The sequence below is a fragment of the Toxotes jaculatrix genome, chromosome 13 (assembly GCF_017976425.1).
Source record: "Toxotes jaculatrix isolate fToxJac2 chromosome 13, fToxJac2.pri, whole genome shotgun sequence".
NCBI classification, from domain to species: domain Eukaryota; kingdom Metazoa; phylum Chordata; class Actinopteri; family Toxotidae; genus Toxotes; species Toxotes jaculatrix.
Window position 1 is genome coordinate 10,693,008 of NC_054406.1, and position 19,280 is coordinate 10,712,287.

General features: G+C 42.3%; 2 protein-coding genes across 2 annotated transcripts in view; both read left to right on the top strand.

Annotated features, from left to right (window-relative positions):
- LOC121192176 overlaps positions 1 to 565 on the top strand; it is a 2,745-nt gene extending 2,180 nt beyond the window's left edge. Inside the window, exons 8-9 of the mRNA XM_041053753.1 lie at positions 86 to 165; positions 283 to 565. Of these exons, the coding sequence (XP_040909687.1) occupies positions 86 to 165; positions 283 to 487 (285 nt within the window). The 3' untranslated portion in view covers positions 488 to 565. The remainder of the gene's footprint in view (positions 1 to 85; positions 166 to 282) is intronic.
- A 6,332-nt stretch (positions 566 to 6,897) lies between these two features.
- On the top strand, positions 6,898 to 18,281 carry rbm24a (RNA binding motif protein 24a). The gene is made up of 4 exons (XM_041052697.1): positions 6,898 to 7,355; positions 8,708 to 8,831; positions 9,225 to 9,279; positions 15,629 to 18,281. Exons 1-4 carry the CDS (start codon positions 7,188 to 7,190, stop codon positions 15,978 to 15,980), a joined length of 699 nt encoding a protein of 232 aa, XP_040908631.1. The 5' UTR covers positions 6,898 to 7,187; the 3' UTR covers positions 15,981 to 18,281.
- Positions 18,282 to 19,280: the final 999 nt, after the last annotated feature.

Consider the following 19,280-nt stretch of genomic DNA (forward strand, 5'->3'; position numbering starts at 1 on the left):
AGGGATTAAATGGTCCTTCAGCTCTCACTTGTCATCCCTGTGGAAAGGTGGTGGCTTTAACCCTGTTTTTCTGTTCCTCCTCCAGCCCCACATCAGCCTCACATTGGAGAAACAAGACCTGGCAAAGATGGCAGCTGGACTTCACCTAGTTCTGAAGCGCTGCCAGTAAGTCTGTCCATTCACTGAGGTCACAGTTTCACTTCTCTATTGAAACCCAAACAACAGCTATAGCCCACAGTCACCTCCTGGTCAACCTTTAAATATTTTGACCGTCATTTCTAGGCAAGACCTGGAGCTCACACGCAGGCGTCTGATGATTCTGGAGAACAAACTGGGCAAAAATGCTCAAGCCCTTCAAGTGGAGCAGAAATGTCAGAACCTGCACGAAAGCTTCCTGCCTGCGCTCAACACCACTGTGGTCCTGGCCAACAAGCCCAAATTCCACACGACCACGGGCCTCTCTGATCCTCTCGCCTACTTACAGTAGAGCCAGGTGGAGTGCATTAGCACTCTACTGCACCCCTGTGGTCTTTTCCATATGGTGTTGCAAAATTGAATAAAATATCTCTCAACAAAATTATATTGGCCTGTTGAGAATCAATAAGTAACCCGCTCTTTGTTTTCTGCTGGGGATTAAGTGCTTTTAAAGGATGTTTCATTTTGGGAGTAAATAACAATTATTATATAACTAAATCATGTAAAAGTTCATTTAGGGGGTTGATGCAAGAAACTGACTCATGCTTGTTTTTTTAGGCTTTTGTTTTTAACCATGTGACCAAAAAAAAATATCTAAAGACAAGGGCAATAAAATAATCTAAAAAGAAGAAAACTGAAGAGTAGACAATAAAATATGAAAAATTTACAGTGGAGAGTTTTTGCTGGTGTTTTGGGGACGGGTGGCTGAGTGGATGAGGGTCTCGGACTGAGTTTGACCTCAGTATTTATGAAATCCTGATGGTCGTGAGTCCTTTTTGGTGACCTGACAAGACTCTCGTGTCTATCACTGTCTGTTAACACACACTTGATGGAGTGTATCAGTGCAGCATCGGAAGTGCGAGTCGGTGTTTAGTCGTTTGTTGTCCCCCGGGTGTCACCTCTTTAACCGGGTCAAATCTATTGTAGCAACGGCCCTTAGCAACGCGCCGGGTCCATGGAGACCGTCTGTCCGTGTATGTGTGTGTGTGTGAAGGAATGCCAGGCTACACGGGTCAATATACACCGAAAAGAAAACACACCGAGGTGTAATTAAACCTAACATTTATCACTTTTATGGACTTATCTCACACCGTCGCTCTGAGGTGAACATGGGTTGCGGCAGCTCCACAAACACCGCGGTCCATCCGCTGACACAGGCGGAGGTGAATGGAGACGAGGTAGGCTCCGTGTCACACAACCCGCCGCCCCAACCCGAAAATACTAAATTATTACAGTTATCTACGGTTAATGTTATCTACGGTTAAGTAGTCATGGAAGTAAGCTACCGAGGAGCCGTTACAAAATCTGTGTCATTACATTTTGTGAGTTCAGAGGAAGAGTTGATTAAATAATAACTAACTACAACTATCAAATCGTCTCTTAACGGTTTCTTTAAAAAAAATACGTAAATACACTGTTGCCCATAACGTCGGAATAAAATATATTTTACCTCTTCTCCTGAAATGATTGTGACACTGTGATTTACTTTTGATAGATAAAGTGTATATCTTCTCAAAACTTTATTGATCATTATTATCTTTCAATGTGATTATTGATGTGTATGAATAGGAATAAAAAGAGGAATGTGTCTGAAAATAAAATAATTCCAACTGTATGGGCAACAGTGTATATTACAATCAATTGATCTGTTAATTTCTTGCATAAATGGTGGACATGAACATCTGAATTTGCACGCTATCTGAAAAAGCAAAGCACTTACAGTAAAAGTGATCTTTATCCAGGTTCATTGTAGAGCTTTATGTTGATAATAATTATAGTACTGTATTATCATAATGATCTACTGACTGTAAATCATTATTATTGTTCCTGGGCTACTGTGTTCATGAGAATGTGTCAACACACAGATGCCACCATGACAACATCATGTCTGGGATACCATGCAGAACGTGGTTGGGATATAAAAAACGGTGTTGGGGTCGGGAATTTGTGTCTTTTGACTAACTTTTTCTGCATTCATATTGTGTCTGTGTCCCGTTAGGATGAGACAGGAAGTAAACTCAGTAGTCGCGGAGACTCTGCCGTGTCAAAGGGCACCACAGACAGCGGGGTGGGGATGGAGAAGATCCCGGTGTTACCTGGAGAGGTGCCCAGAAGACTCCCTCCACTAACATCTGAGTGCATCAGAGAAAGTGAGGCACACAGAATTACACAAGACGGTGGACATGTTTGACAAAGCTGCTGAACAAAACAGACCTTGTCACGTGTTTTTATTTTGTGTGTCTCACCCAGCAGCCAGCCCAGGATTGCTGCAGCAGGACAGCACACTGCAGGAGCGTCAAAAGTCCAGTGAGATCCTGGAAGAGCTGCTGAACCAGGGCATCATCCCAGTGGGACAGACCACAGAGAGGAGCAATGGAGCAGGAGAGGCCTACAGCATCATGGTGGGTACTGCACACTGGTTAATGTGGGAACAGACTCTAACACAGGGGTGGGCAAACTGTTCCACAAAGGGCTGGTGTGGCTGCAGGTTTTTGTTCCAACCAAGCAGCAGCACACCAGACTTGACTCATATAATCAACTGATCTCAGTCTTCAGACAGTTGATTGGTCAAACTGTGTGCTCTTCATTGGTTGGAACAAAAACCTGCAGCCACACCGGCCCTTTGTGGAACAGTTTGCCCACCCCTGCTCTAACAGGTCTACTATCTCTCATCCTACTGGTACATTTGGAGGAACTGAGCCATAATTAACTACATTTGTTTCACCTGTGTTTTCCTGCTGTGACAAATGAACATCTCAAACTTCCCAAAGGAGTAAAGAGGTTTTTTTTTTGGGGGGGGGGGGGGGGGGGTTGTGAAGATTCAATGCATTTTCCATTTTTTGAGCTCTTTCTGGAGCTGTCTCATCATCGCTGTCCACATTTTATTTCAATGTTTTCCTGTTGTGAGCAGTCTTTTCATTTCCTTTGTGCATTGCCTTTTAAGATAATAGTGTACTTAACAGCACACTCAAAAAGTAGCCAGACTACGTGAGTTTCAGTAAATGTGTATTCACCTGTAATGTTGAGATTGTGTGTTCTCTGTCTCCCCCTGCTGTGTGTGTGTGTGTGTGTGTGCCAGCTGGATGATAGAGATGTGATTAGGCGAAGGCCTCCTGCAAGACTGGAGTCTCTAAAGGCCAAAACGGTGAAAAGTCAGCCCAGCAGAGAAGAGATTGAGGAGAAGATAAGACTTGCTGAAGAGAGACGCAAGGTACAGTGTGTATGTGTGTGTGTACACGTCTGCTCTTTCTCTCCATCTCCCTCTCACAGTTGTTTTAATTTTTTCTCTCCAACACACTCGTCTGCTGCCTACCACATTCTTTCAGTTAAGGGAAGATGAGCTCAAGATGCGTTTAAGGACCCAGTCCGCGCGTGTTCGTTTCCGTGCCCCCCTCCCCAGTACGGAGGAGGACGAAGACACATCCCTCACCCCCGTGAAGCCTCTACAGTCACCCTGTGACCCGGCTCTACTGTTTCACAGCCAGACCACATGCACGGCGGCCGAGGGAGGAGGGTGTGTTAAAGAGGCTGGAGGTGACGGCAGAGTGTGTGAAAAAGAAACGGGCAGAGAAGAGAAGGGAGAAGGGAGAGAGAGGGGAGGAGCAAGGGGAGAAGTTGCAGAGCGGGTGAGTGAGGATGGTAATGAAGGGGAGGAAGAAGAGGAGTTGAACCAGGTGGAAGAGCTCCAGCCGGGGCAGCTCCTCACAGCGTCGGGGGAGCTGGAGAGTGATTCTAGCTTTCAACACGCAGAGGACAAAAGGGAGACATTTTAAATTAATACATGAACGAGCCATTAATTAGCACTAAGAGAGAGAAAAGAGAAAGGAGGCCAAAATACATTTGTAAAGTTTATACTGTTTGGAGAGAAATTGACAGATGGTAATTAGGCTGTGATTGGACAGTTAACATGAGGCTAATGTGGAGGTGAGCTGTTTGTGTTTTCACCATAAAAACACATCATTTCCACAGCAGGGACGCAGAAACTATAATAAAACCACAGCTCAATAATGAGCACAAAGGAATATGAGGGTTTTTCTTTCCAAAGCAATGTAATTCAACTCAACTCAGTGAATGCTTTAATAAATATGACCAAGACTTAATGTTCTTGCCAATATACCAAATTGATTTTTGATTGCATTTTATTTGTGGGGAAATTATATTGTTCAGTCTAATTTTGCATGCAAGGGGTGTACAGTTGTTCTGTTGGACATAAGATGGCGCTGTTTCAGTAGGTTGAAGTTAACAGCTCTCTGAAGTCAGTGCACACCATCTGTAAGATAAGCTATCAGAAGGAGGTTTTGGTAACACGTGAGGATGTGCCTTGTTTTGAAAAGATGCATAAGGTGAAGTTGTTATTGAGTAATAAAGTTCTCATTTTTCCCTACGTGTTGTTTGTGTGAAGGAGAGGTGTGTGGTTGGAGATTTGTCAGAATCCAAAAATGTAAGACTGTATGAAAAATAAACCCATTAACAAGAGTAAATTTTAACTTTTAGAGTAGTTTTTGTTTTCTGGGAGAGGCTGGGGGAGTTCAGTGTGACCTTGGTGTGACTTGGCTGTGGGTATTCAGCTGTTCCAGTGACCTTTGACCTTTAGCTTTTCTCTGCCTGACAGGTGTGTGCTAAAGCCAAATGGGTGACAAGCACAGAGTTACAGTTTCATATCCTCAGCACTACACCCTTTATTTTTATTTTTTTTAAATTAAACTGGGGGGAAGAAATCCCAGTTTGATATGTTAACATGCAAAACTCAATTTGTTTGACTTGATGAGAAATCAGGTTCGGTTAACATGGGAGCCACATTTATAGTATTACGTGTTGCTGGTGATTATTGTTGACATATTTATCCTACAAAATATTCCCTGTACATGTTATGTAGAGTGATCAGTTTGTGTATTTCTACATATTATTGGGAGAGAACATATAATTAAAGTTTTCAGTGGTGCCACGGCCAGTAACTGTAAAGCTATAAGAGGATTCAGACTAGTCAACATGCTGCACATGAGCAGAGACAACAAGGGGATGCAACCTGACCGGATCCCCATTGTTGAGCCTGGGAAACTCAATATTGGTCCCCCCTTTCAAGACTCAAGTCAGACTTTTAAGGGCGTGTGGCAGCATTAATAAAATAGTGAGCGAACAGAGACTCTGCAGAAAGAAGCTCTATCAGGTTACATTTCATTGTGATCTGGAGTCTTGCAGTGGCAGTTCACATTCAGATGGATGAGACAGCCTTTTCCATTAAGATTGTGGTTGTGTTTTTTATTACTAGCCTGCAGACAGCTCACTGAATCAGACCAAAAAAAGCAACAAATCTTAAAACGCACCTGTTAGGATCATGTGTTTTAGTAAATGTGATGATCTGCGGCTCAGTTACATATGACTGGTCATTAATGTCCAGGGACGTTATAAATGGACTATGAAGTGACTTAACTTCATTGGTATTGTGTGTAAAATGACACATAATTACATTTCCACTGCAAATGTGTCAACTCACGGTGTTACACGCAGTGACAGGATAAATGTAGGCCAGGCACAGAGCGCTCACGGAAGCGGAGCCGCCATGAATGATTAACAGCAGAGTTGCCTCTCACATTACTGGAGGTGAATTACTCATCCTGGAGATCCAGCAGTCAGCGCGGCGCACAGGAGGCCAAGCATCACAAGTTATTTTAATCATTGATGTTCAGAGACTGATCGAATTGATCCGTAGCTTGTTTTACTTGATCCTCACCCATCATAATAGACCTGCGTAATTGTGACGCACGGCAGCATTTGTGAAGTTAAAGTTCTTCTCACCTGATTTGATTATTGAAATGTGATCACCCGCTTGTTCAGATAATGATTCAGCAAAAACGTTTTCATCTCAAGGACCTTAAAAGGTCAGTTATGATTTTTCAAACCTGTTACAGGTTCATTATAGACAGATGAGACAGCTGAGCTCATGATCCTCAGGCAGTTTATCGGGGAGGAAACATTTTTAAATTAAGTCCACACCACACATTCAAACTCCGGCCTGTCTGCATGGACACACAGGAACCTGCCCAGAACTCTGCCCCCCCTATTGAAGTCTGAAGTCTGATCCTTCCAGCGGAGTCTCGGTGCTGCACCTGTCTGTCTGCTCACTGCTGCTGCTGTGATGTGTCTGTCCCCGGGCTGTGTTCACTCCCGTGTTGACTCCCTGACCGGCTGTTAATGTAGGAGGCCCTTTTCCATGCAGGCCCGTAAAGAGTCAGGGCGGACCTCTTACAGGGCAAAGCCTGATCCATGTTTTATGTCACCAAAGAGGGAAAAGAATTAAAATCATCAGATATTTATTTATTGAAAAATTAATTAAAACATTTCAAACATTATTTTTCACGTGAACAGTGAACAACTGATTCTCCTGAAGGTTTCTGCTCCTCTCAGTCTCCGACATGTCATCCGTGGGATTGGGTTTATTGACCCCTGATGGTTAATTAAACGTGATTCTGGCAAAGACGGACCTTGTGTGTGTGTGTGTGTGTGTGTGTGTGTGTGTGTGTGTGTGTGTGTGTGTGTGTGTGTGTGTGTGTGTGTGTGTGTGTGTGTGTGTGTGTGTGTGAGAAGGAGCTCCAGTGTTTCACACTGTGCAGGCTTCCCAGCTGTTTGTGCGCGCCGGTGGGCGGGCAGAGATGGGCTAAAAGCTGGGTGGAGTTAGAAGCAGCGCTTTTAGGAATGGGTCCCAAAGCTATTTAGTTAGACAGCAGAGTTACCAAGAAGAGCTGGAAACACCTGATGGTCTCTTTGGGACAATCCGCTCCATATAACTCTCCTCTTAACTGTCGGAAGATAAATCTACCTCCAGGTTTCATTTTTGTCGAGTTCTTGTTTTGTTTGCTCTGCTGAAAAAGTTATAGAGCCAGCTGATCTCTCTCTCTTTTCTTTCTTCATCCAAAGAATTATTGATAAGGAAACTTTGCACTACTCCCTTTTTTAACTGTTCCTATTTATTGTAAAGTTTTTTTGCACTAACGATGCACACTACGCAAAAGGACACGACCTACACGAAGATTTTTGTCGGGGGTCTTCCCTACCACACCACGGATTCAAGTCTCAGGAAATATTTTGAGGTGTTTGGTGAGATTGAAGAAGCGGTGGTCATTACCGACAGACAGACCGGCAAGTCTAGGGGTTATGGATTCGTAAGTATCACTTAATAACACGTTTCTCATGTTTAAAACCTAATTCTAAAACATTTTTAATGCACGTAAGGAAAATCCTGCCATCTGTTCCGGCAGTTTGTGCGTTTCTCAACATCACAACTAACATTAACATATTTGCAGTCACGGGGTGTTTATGTTGTGATAAGCAGCTCCTGTTTAAATTTGTCACTGGCTTCTGTTGCAATCTCGCACCCGCCAACTTGTTGCGCGTTGGTATGCGCCCAGACACGTTTTAGAGTGAGCTGCCCCTCGCACTGACAGCTCTGGTGGGCTGAGAAAAACCTCCCCATGATGTCTTGATATTACAGAGCAGGGGCTTTTTTCTCTGTCACGCTGGTTTCATCATCTCAGCAGTGTTTACAACCTTGGAAAAATATCTTTGGTCCCACCAGTCATAAAATATGGCAGACAAAAAAACAAAAACCATATATAAATTCCAGCAGCAGTTGTAAAAGCACTAGAAACCAGCAGCTCAGTGCTACTCAGACAGACACTAGTGACACTTTAATTCATTTATGCAGTAATATAAACGCAACAGGGCTCCCCAAAGAGAGATCTGGACACCAAATTCAGCCCTTATTTGGCTTCTATTTAATCATATTTCAGAAGGAATTTTGGCTTATCTAACCAGTAGATGAAGTGCATTCGCTTGATATGCACAAATGTCTGTATTTGTATGTTGGAAACAAAATTTTTTCTGAAAACCTAAGGTGAATTTCCTACAGCTTCATCTTAAATCGTCATATTTTCATGTTGTCATTTGATGTACCTACAATCATATTGTAGCTACATCAAATTTGTTCATTATTCTTCCCAAAATTTTTGTCTCACTGGTTTAAACACAAACAAAAGTAGATCAGTGAAGCTCTGAGCCGGGTAATACAGTTTGGTTTTTGTAACTGGAGCGATTCTGGAGCCATGTTCAGTCAGTCGACTAAGGCAAGGCTCCCATTCACTGCTGATGGTTTCAACACATCCACATGAGGCTGATGGATGTGTGTGTGTGTGCTGCCAGACACTCACTGCTGTTAATGACGGCCACACACACACACACACACACACAGAAAAAGAGAGCTAATATGTGCACACAGAAGTTGAACCCACACTCATGTGCAAAATGTTTTGTCTTTGTTTTAAATAGAGTGTCTCATCTCTTTAAGGGGTTTTAGCCTTGATTCATCACTTGCTGCCATGGCAACTTGTTGTTTCTATAGCATCTGCAGGAACTGAAAATATCAAACTTACACAGTTGCCTGAATAATCCACATCTTCTCCATACTGTGTGTGTGTGTGTGTGTGTGTGTGTGTGTGCTCGCACCCTTCTCTGTCAGGTGACGATGGCAGATCGCTCGGCTGCAGACCGTGCCTGTAAGGACCCTAACCCAATCATCGACGGCAGGAAGGCCAACGTCAACCTGGCCTACCTGGGGGCCAAGCCTCGGGTGATGCAGCCAGGTAAAGATGGCCCAGAGAGAATCAATGAAACTAAAAGAAAGGTTTTGAGTCAGAATTCAATTAGACGTGGGTTTATATGGTTGTTTGAAAAGCAGATTCTCAAAGTTAATAAATCAGACAGCATGTTTGTCACTTTTAGTGTTTTAATCATGCATCCACCTCAACAAAGCAAGAGCCTTTGTTCCCACGGTGTTTGGGATTAGTAAGAGTGTGGAGTTGTTTTTTATTATCAAAGCAGCAAACAAGAAAATAAAGTCAATCCTTTCTGATTTTCACCTAAGGGTTTGTTTGTTTTTCAGGTAGCTTCTGCAAATGTAGGAACATGTTTGGAGGGTACTGGGTTATAGATCCTAGAATTAACAGGTTTTTTTTTTTACTTGCTCTGTTTGGCAGGTTTTACCTTTGGTGTTCCCCAAATTCATCCTGCGTTCATCCAAAGGCCTTATGGGTAAGTACTCACAAGACCACATGTTGCTCAGAAGATTGTAGAGATGCTCTTTGTTTAAGTAGAGACACAATTTAAAAGTGATCAAGTTAAACATGTTCTGATTTCATCTTTTCTGTGTGTGATAATTGATATTTTTGTCTTTACTTCTGTTTTCTCCTCAAATTTTAATGTGCTGATGATTAGAGGTGGACATTATGTAGCATGTAGCTTGTTTCAATATCACTGTCCACCAAAAAAAAAAGCCAGTCAAACTGCCATTTCTAGGTTTGCCTGTTTGTGAAAATGTGTGAGTGTGTATATATACTCGTGTGTGTGTGTGTGTGTGTTGAGTGCTGACAATGATGGAAACTTCCAGCCTGACTCAATGTTATCTATCTTTCTCTGGTCCGACAGGCTCGCTCTCGGTTAAGCTAACTGTGCTGGTTTGTGGAATAGTTCTGCAAACATATTCACAGATCAGAGAAAGGAATTACCTGTAGACTCAAACACACACAAACAAGCTCTCGAAATGGTGATTATAGATGCATGTACGTGGGTTTCATTTGACTTTTGAGTTACTTTTTTATTTTATTTTTATTCATTTGAATAGAATTTAGAGCTTTGTGTGCAGTTATGAAGTGGTGTTGTTAGCGAAACCGTGTGCTTTCTGACTTTAATGACCAAAAAAAAAAAAAAAAAGCTGGATTGACTGAATTTTTGGGGTGTCCTTTTTCCTTTTTTTTGTGGAAGCGTGTTAACTTTGCCAAGAAAGAGCAAAGTTTTTTTTTTCAATATTTTTATTGCTTTTAGCTTGTGGTTGACTTGTTTTGTTTAACAGGATGTGTTGTTTCATGTGTTTTTTGGCTGTCTTGTTGGAGTGAGTGGTGAATTTTTTTTTCTGTGTGGAGTTTCTTTTTTTTTTTTATTTCACCTCCTTTCCCCTTCAGAATAACTAAACCTATCACTGCTTGTGTGTGTGCTTGCAGCATCTTCCTGGTGTTTCTGGCAGTTTGCTACATTAACACAACGTACCAGAGACAAATTCACTATGTCTCGCCTGTCAGCTCATTACAGCTGTCCTGTCTCTCTCTGCCTAATGACTTGTGGTCACGTAGTGCCATCAGAAATATGTGTGTGGATGTGTGAATGAGGAGCTTATCAGTTATTATGTGTGCTTCACGTGTATTTGTATGTGTGTTTGGCTGCATTGGTACATATGAATATTTGCTCTTGTTGTGTGTGTGTGGCTTTGTCTGTCCACATGCACACTCATTTTCAGCTCAGCTCAGCGCACCAAAGTCTCCAATGTGACACAAACAAATGTCTGGATGTCTCTCTCTCTCTCTCTCTCTCTCTCTCTCTCTCTCTCTCTCTCTCTCTCTCTCTCTCTCTCCCTCTCCCTCCCTCTCTCTCTCTCTCTCTCTTATTCTCTCTCACTGAGTTTTCGTCACATGGGCTTGTGGTGTTAAGGAAAACAAGCGCACCCATTGTGCCGCACAAAGCCCCGAATGCTGATGCTGCAGTCGCATGAAGCTCTGTGTTGTGTGTGTGCGTTGTTGAGGTCCGGTGAGGGTGCGGGGCCGTCTCTCTCTCTGTCATGTAAAAGCAGAGTAGGAGCCATTTAAACTGGGTCAGAGTGATTGTTTCAGGAGCTGCATAAATGTACATCCTCTTTTTCTTAACCATCCAATGTTAACCAGAACCAGAACCTGTCAGTAATGCTTCGTTCACATGTATGGAAGTTAATTACTGACTAAAGTAATGACCAAGCACAAAACAAGTTTGAGCTCCAATCAGCTGATGAGTCCACATTTGAGAGCAAGCAGGGACAGACTGATGAGCGCAGGACAAGTTTTGAGAGGACAGAATGTTTGTGAGTGTGAAAATTAGAGCTGCAACGACAACATAAATCATTTTTCAAGCAAACATACCAAACATTTTATGGTCCCAGGTTCACTGCTTTTTTTTGTACAATTACATTATAATATATGTAATATGCAACAGTTGCTCAAGCAAAACAAGGCATATAATGTCACCATCTGTTCTATGATATTATGATTGGTATATTTTATATATATTTTCTTATATTTTATATACCAAACAATGAATTGATTAATCAAGAAAGTAATCAACAGATTAATCAAAAATGAAAATGACTGTTATTTGCAGCCCTAGTAATAATATAAGACAAATTCAGTAATTAAAGTTTTGGCTCATAGACCTTCATGAAGTACAGTACATTTAGTCAAGCAGCACCAAATTTCACCCAAGAGCAGTTCACCAGTCAGAGGACACCAGCAGCACCTAGACATCCATACAAATTAAGATCAGTGAGCCAATTGTACAACACTCTACATGTATAAATGCCATAGCACGAGTCACGTAGGTTTGTTTTATAGTACAGAAGAATTCAAGGATGTTATGTATGATATCAGTCACAGTAACAGAGTGGATAATATTATGTCTAATTGTGAGATTCAGTGATGACAGTTCTCTCTCCTCACATCCTCAAGCTGCTCATTAGCTAAAACAGCTGAAAAAAGAATTGTACAAAAAACGTGAGAGCAGGTTTCAAACGAGCATCTTCGTGTCAGGACTTTGATTCAAAACTTCTCTGCATTTGCAAAATGGTTTTGTTGTGCTCTCCAGTCTGGACTTGACTTGAGTGCTTGTTAGATAGTTTTGTCGTTAGTAAACTTCCATAGATAGCTATTAGTAAAGGGGCCACACTAATTTGATCCAAGTAACTTTGTGCGTTTGGATCATGACATCAGTTCTTAAAGTGGAAATAGACACCAGATCCATCTGTGACTGGGTTATAATAATAAAAGTCTCATGAGCAGGACAGGTGTGTACTGCCAACCTCACAAACAAGCACAAACACATCACCTCACTCACTTTAGATCTTCTGATCTCTGTGTGCGTTTGTGCTTGTGTCCTCTCCCTTGGAGGACGGCATGCATGATGGAGGAGAACCTTTATTTAGCCTTGAACTTTAATGACCTCTGTATTGCGTGAACACAACATTCCAGTAAAGACAGACAGACAGACAGACAGACAGACAGACACACACACATATACACAATAGGTACCATCATGGCTTCACAAAACAGTCTCACAGTTATTGGGATGTTTTTGATTTTTCCTTTTTATGACTTTCTCCAGGGAAAAGAGTGTATTTTTTTTTTTATTAGTGAGCCACATTGGATGGGTCAGCTGGAGCTTAGCTTCCCATGACCAAACCGTCTGCTTTTGCCTTGTGTGTGTGTGTGCATTCTTACACATGTATATGTGTTAGTTCTACCATGCTACAGCGGTGGTGGGGAACCAGAGACATGTAAATGTTCAACCTAGAATGCACCGGGCTGGGAGTTTGATTTCAAGAGCCGAGGAGATGGCCACATACCACTGGAAGCCCTTTTTAAAATGTTATACAGTCAAAAAATAGTTACTGTCTGAGCTGCAGCCTCTACGGTCAATCATTTACAGTAGTTGCCGAGGAAAATTGTGCAACTGAAAGTTCGGAGGAATGTTAGATGTTTCTTTAATGTCTTTTGCCCAAAGTCATTATTCCTGTTCCCATGAGGTTGATTGAAAGACCAAAAAACATGTTCTACAGTCCACAGGCAGCTCTCTCAAACTAGTGTCTATATAAAGGTCGTAAAAGAAATGTCTCAGGCTTTTATGAATTTATTCAACAGCAAACAGTCGTTGCAGCTTCGTAAAACGGTGCACAAGCTCAGTCCATTTCCAGCCCAGTTCTTCTTGTTAGAACATTGTTCCCACCATCTTCACTTACACATACAGCGTGTACGTCAGTACATTAAATACAGATCCTTAACTGCAGCCGTGGCTACAACTTAAACAAAACGTTAAAAAGCATGCACAAAGAGGACACTCATATGTTATTATTAGATTAGGATGTTATTTGATTCACTTTAATGTTGGATTTCTCAGAGAGTTGTCTTGCATGTTGCATTCCGTCAACAAGACAACACTTTAACCTTGGATATAAAGTGTTATATTTTCAAAATTGTGTTATTCAGCCAAATGTTAAAGCCTTGTCAATAATGTTTATTTGCTTGCCTTTACCCACAGTCCACAGTTTATGTTTGTCTGACAGTTTATTCAGTTAGTGGACAAAATGTAAAATGTTTTTATGATGTAAAAAGGTTTAATTAATTCAGTAAACACAATTTGTTAACAGGACTGTGTATGGTATTTGTGAGGATCAGATTAATACTGTTTTCCATTACACACTGGATATTGGCCAATCAGTGTTTCATCAGCCTGCAGTTGAAGGAGTCTCCTCCCTGTTAGCTGGAAGTGAATAATTCAGTGATTTCACTCCAGATAACAGACTGGAAAAGTCTCCCCCACCACCGCAGTGTGTGTATGTACGTGGGTGGGGGGGCAGGAGTCTCTCATTCAGTCACTTCAGGAGATGACAACCAGTAAAATCGTCCTGGAAACCTGCCTCACCCTTCTGAGTTTCATTAGTGCGGGTTTCAAAAGAGAGTTTCAGTGTCACATGACGACAGAAATTATGTTTCTGAGGATTTTCCCATTAGTTTAACTCTGGAGAAAACACAAAATCTTTTCAATGCAGAATTTCTGCAGCTGGTTTTCAGAAATTTGTCTAAATTCTGTGTATGTTTGTGTGTGTGTGTGTATGTTCCTGTGTTCCTGTGTGTACTGAGGCAGTGACATCAACTTTTACCCTTTCATTAAACCCACACCAAATCTCTACACGCCCACTTACTCATTTTATACCTTCCCTTTTCTTTTTTGTGTCTTTTCAGTTGAGTGATTGTGCTGTGCCCTTGTTGTCGTTTTTGTAGTCAATTTAGTCAAAGTGGATTTTTTTTTTTTTTTTACACATCTCTTCCTCTCTGACGCCTTGCTGTTGTTTTGTTCTTCCTGTTTTTCTCTGGGCCCACTGTTTTCGGTTGAGATGTGGATTGGATTGGATAATGGAGTGCTGACAATAGGGTTGCCACGATAGATCCCGCCCTTCACTCTTTAACATTTTCTGCACACTCCTCTCTTCTCTCCTGATACAGACTCCAAAAGCGACCACCTGATGTTCGTTTGTGCAGACTGAACTTATTCTATTGCGTTTTCTTGATTTTTTTTCCCAACAGATTTTTGAGCGATTGTCATTCAAACTCAGCTGCAGTTACACAACTTTTGTTAAAGTACTGAGCAACAAATATGAAATTGTTTCCATTGGTCTGTCGAGCCTGATGCTTCTTTCTCTATTTGAATTTAAGAGAGACGCAGTTTGACTTTACTTTTATCTTTAACATGGAGGGAAGGCTGTTTTTTTTTTTCAGGACATCAAACACTCAAATTCACATAGCTTTCATGTTTTTTCTTCTCCAGTCAAAAGCTGACACCTCACTTCTCTGAACCAGTCGTGTAAATTTCAAAAGCTGCCCTCACGCTCGCTGTCCGGCTGAGTTTCCAGACCTTATAGAGTCAGGTGGGGGGGGGGCAGGATAAGGCTATGTCATGGAGGGTAGAATGTGCTCATTGTTCATAATTGTTTATTTAATTGAAACATCCCTCTGGGTGCGGAGCCTAGTCCCCGGCTCCCCCCGCTGCCTCCCCGGCTCTTTGTCCCGACACAGAGGGGGAAATGGCCAGCAGCGTCCCTTTTTGAAAACTGTCCAGCTGTCAAAGTGGCAGTGACATTTTCACAATGCTTCCCTGGACTCATCTCCTCTGTCCGCACCCCCACCCCCGACACTGTAAGCCCCCTCTCCTCCCCCTCCCCTCCCTGCTAGCCCTGCAGCAAGCAGGAGGACGGCACCAGAGCCAAATCCACATGTGACCGTCAGACGAGCTGCAGGTTACAGATCCCAAACTTTTTCTTTTCATCTGACCACCCTCTGACTCTCTGCAGTTCTATCTCTGCCACACAAACTCAAATCTGACCCAAACAGTAAAAACCTGAATCTGTTTCTCATGTTGTAGCCCATAAAGAAGATGATATCACCACCCAGGCTTCACTCTTCCTGAATGTGATCATACAGATGTGACTTTTCAGCACGTTAGAGTGACCCAGAGGTTCAATAAGCAGCCTCTGGGTGTTCAAAGTTTTCCTCACCTTCCAATCTTCTTTTCACAGAGACATTTCTATTTTGGCAACCCTATATTGTTCTAATCCCTACTAGCAGGCATTTCCTTGGTGTTCTTGACTGGTGAATTGGACTGGGGCTGGGTGGTGGGAGGGCGCTTGGCCGCAGTGTGATGGAGTTGGGTTTTAGGGTGTTTTTTTTGAGGGTGGAGGGGGGGGCTCTCATTCTAAGATTTGGTGTATGATGATGAACCAAATTAAACCCTGCTGTGTGTGTTTGTTCAACAGCATCCCGGCCCACTATGTGTACCCTCAGGCCTTTGTGCAGCCTAGTGTGGTCATCCCTCATGTGCAGCCTGCAGCTGCTGCGCCTGCCACGGCTTCCTCCCCCTACATCGACTACACCGGAGCCGCCTATGCGCAGTACTCTGCAGCTGCAGCCAGTGCGGCTGCTGCTGCTGCTTATGAGCAGTATCCCTACGCTGCATCCCCTGCCGCCGCTGGCTACGTGGCCACTGCCGGCTACGGCTATGCAGTCCAGCAGCCTTTGGCCACCGCCGCCCCAGGCTCAGCCGCCGCTGCAGCCGCAGCCTTCGGTCAGTACCAGCCTCAGCAGCTGCAAGCCGACCGCATGCAATAGCAGCCACTGCAACCACTGGACATGCAGAGAGAGGAGGCCTGCCCCCTGCCACAGCTGATTGGTCAGGGGAGGGAGCGAAGGAAAAGGAAGAGGGAGTGGCTTTGAGGGTGGATGTGTCAGCGACTCAGAGGCAGAGTTGCTTTTAAAAGGTGATGATGATGGTGATGATGGTGATGGTGGTGGTAGTGATGATGATGGTGAGGTGGGAAATTTTTACGGTAACTTTCCAACTTGCTGTGCTTCAACCAAAAAAAAAAAAGAGAAAATGAAAAAAAAATCCGCAGAACAAATAATGGAAAGTGATTTACTATTATTGTTGTTGTTATTACTATGATTATTATTATTATCATTACTATTATCATTGTAGTAGAGTACTTATTTCTAGAAACGAAATGCAGGAACTAATCCCTGTGGTTGGTATAGGTGTTAAACTAAGCCGTTGAGTCCTATTGCTGTCTTTAACGTTAGTTTAGGAAACTGTTCTCTTTTGGTTATTTGATGCCCTCATAACATTTATATTTATTATTGTTATTATTACACATTGAGGGCTCTCCTTGTTCTTTTTGTCTTTTCAAGTGCATTTTTTGGAGTTAATATTTTCTGATAATCAGGGAAATGGAACCGTTTCCAACGTGTTAGCTATTATCATGTGACCTCTGTCAGGAAGTCGAGGAGTCGTAACTCGTTGTGTCAGACATATTTGAAGAACTACCTTTTTATCTTCCTGATGCTGAATGTCCCTTTTTTTTTTTTTTTACTCTGTGTCTCGACCTCTTGACCTATGCAAAGCAAACAAATCACCAGGAGACAAAAAAAAAACAAAAAAACAAAGAAACAAAAAAGCTGAAAAAGTCATCAACTCTGACGTGACTGTTGGACTAAAGGGGGACTTGGCAAACAAAACAAAGGCACTGACAACAGGAGAGAGGTTGAAAACGGCTTCAGACAATGAGAAACACTAAATCAGTTGCTTTTCCACCTTTCACTCGCACGTACACCGACACATGCATCCAGAGTTGCACACATAGCAGTCAAAGACAAAGGCAGCACAGTCGTGTTTCTCTCTGGCTCTGGGATGGAGAGAAAGAAAAAGAGAAAGAAAGAAAGAAAGAAAGAAAGAAAGGGGGAGAGAGCAGCTGCTGGTGGGGGTGGACAGAGCCGCTCCAGCGCCACACAGACGGATCACTCTGGAAAGAACGCATCACTTGTGCTCGTTTGTTGAGCTGTCACATTTTAATCCCCGGCCGGGCCCATTTGGGAACCAACTTTTACACCCCTCCACCCAACGCAGAGCCCCACTGCAGAGCCCCCACCTCACACACTGACCCCCACCCCCACCAGTCATTCAGCCCTGCCGCTGTCAGCACTTCCACCTCTGTGCTGCTGTAGGCTGGTGTCAGGTACACACTCACAAACACACACAGTTTCACCAAAGCCACCCTAACAACTGGCCTGCCTCATGTCTGTCAAGAACACCAGGTGGGGTGGAGAGGACGGGGGTTTACTCTTTGACGTTATGTTGGTCTGTGTGCCTTACATTTTTACTGCTATTTAAGAGAAAAAACTGAAAAAGAAGCGCGAAATCTACTATTTAAGATATTTATTTTTGAGGGTTGACTATGTTAACGCTCTGAGAGTAGAGACTTAGTGGCGGTACTGTATTAATAATATTATTATGTACTCATCTCAAGGCATATATAAGTTATTGATTAGTTTTAGTAATAATATTATTATAATAATTATTATTATTATTAACATACTCAACCAAAAATGTTGATGTAGGACTTATTTAAGATACTGTTATGTGCACTGTACTTTTATTTTTTATCTTTTTGATTCTTTAGAACATGACATTAAATATTAGCTTAATGCCTTTTGTATGGAAGAACTTTATTTAAATGCAGGCCTGTTTGCATGCAGACTGTACTCTGCCTCTTCTGTGTTTAGATGAAAGGAAAAAATAATAATAATAATTATGACAAAAACAAGCAAAAATGCTGCTTTCTCCACTAGAATGTATAGTCGTCGTCGAGGTTTCAGTAGCTGTGCTTCTTTTGCTTAATATTCATCAGATGGGCTATTTTACACTGTTGGGAATTTTTATACTTGAACAATTTCTTACAAGGGAAATATGAAAAATAAATGACAAAAAAAAACTTTTTAAGGAAGCTTTTCATTGTCACTGGATGAAGGCATGTAAAGTGTTACTATTTAAATGCAAAGGTCCTGTTGATATTAAAACCTTCAGAATTTCAACACCATTTACTCAAAATTGGAATAAAATGTTCTATATTTAAAAAACTTGGTGACGTTTCTTCATGAGGTCAATAATGTGAGGCTACTTTAATGTGAAATACACTTTTTTGTGTCTTGTGTGCGCGCTTCAGCTTTTGTGTGCCCACTTTTTCTGTCTGCCTTTGGTCACAGCTGCAAGGTGGCAAACACATGGCACATGCCAGATGCCCCACCGCTCCTCTGCTCTGTGAAACCATCTTGATGGGCCATTACCTGAAATGCTCTCACATTACAGCCGTGCCCACTGAGAGTTTGCATGGATACAAATGACACATGATAAAGTCTCTCAGGACTCGGTGTATCAATGATTCATCTTCTCTCTAATCAATAAGTCATGTCAAAAAGAGTTTGTGTTGAAACTTGAAACTGGCAAACATACTGTAGGTGGGTGACCATGACACAGCATGGATCCAGCTAGGCAAGGCAAGGTTCTAACTAGTTAGTCATAACTACTTTGTTGAAGAGTTAATTAACTAATGCTCGACAATCATAAGCTATTAATAAGAACAGCTTTTGAGTTGCCAGTTCTGAAAAAAAAATCCAAAATCCAATATTAACAGACACAGTAACAATGGCTAATTTGGGGGCACCTTTGAGCCCTGGAGGTTAAGGTGCTGACAATGAACTGCCACATCCTTGGTTCACATCTGTCCAGGGGCCTGTTGCATGCCACTCCCCAGTTTTCTTGATTGAAAAAGCTAATTTAGCTAATTATCTAGTGACTACAAGGTTAGCAGTGACAGTGACCATCTTGAAATAATGCATAAATGCTCCCTGTCAGGATTACAGGAGGTTCTCTTGCCATTCTGACGACATTGCGTGAATGCAACATGACAAAAGATGCATTCAAGCTGCATCATGGGAAGTGTAGGATCTGGTGTTTTTGGAGCTTGGTCAAAATATTTTGGGCCCTGCCACACCAGTTTTGACCAATTAAAAAAAAAAACTGTTAATCTCAAATCCAACAACTTTATGAAAGTTAAGTGGAGAGCCCCTTTAAACTTG

Bases quoted from the DNA above. Each gene is read 5' to 3' on its own strand.
- rbm24a (XM_041052697.1), top strand. From the start codon at position 7,188: ATGCACACTACGCAAAAGGACACGACCTACACGAAGATTTTTGTCGGG. The intron at 8,832-9,224 runs GTAAAGATGGCC...TCTGTTTGGCAG, and splicing joins GCCTCGGGTGATGCAGCCAG to GTTTTACCTTTGGTGTTCCC. The intron at 9,280-15,628 runs GTAAGTACTCAC...TTTGTTCAACAG, and splicing joins TTCATCCAAAGGCCTTATGG to CATCCCGGCCCACTATGTGT.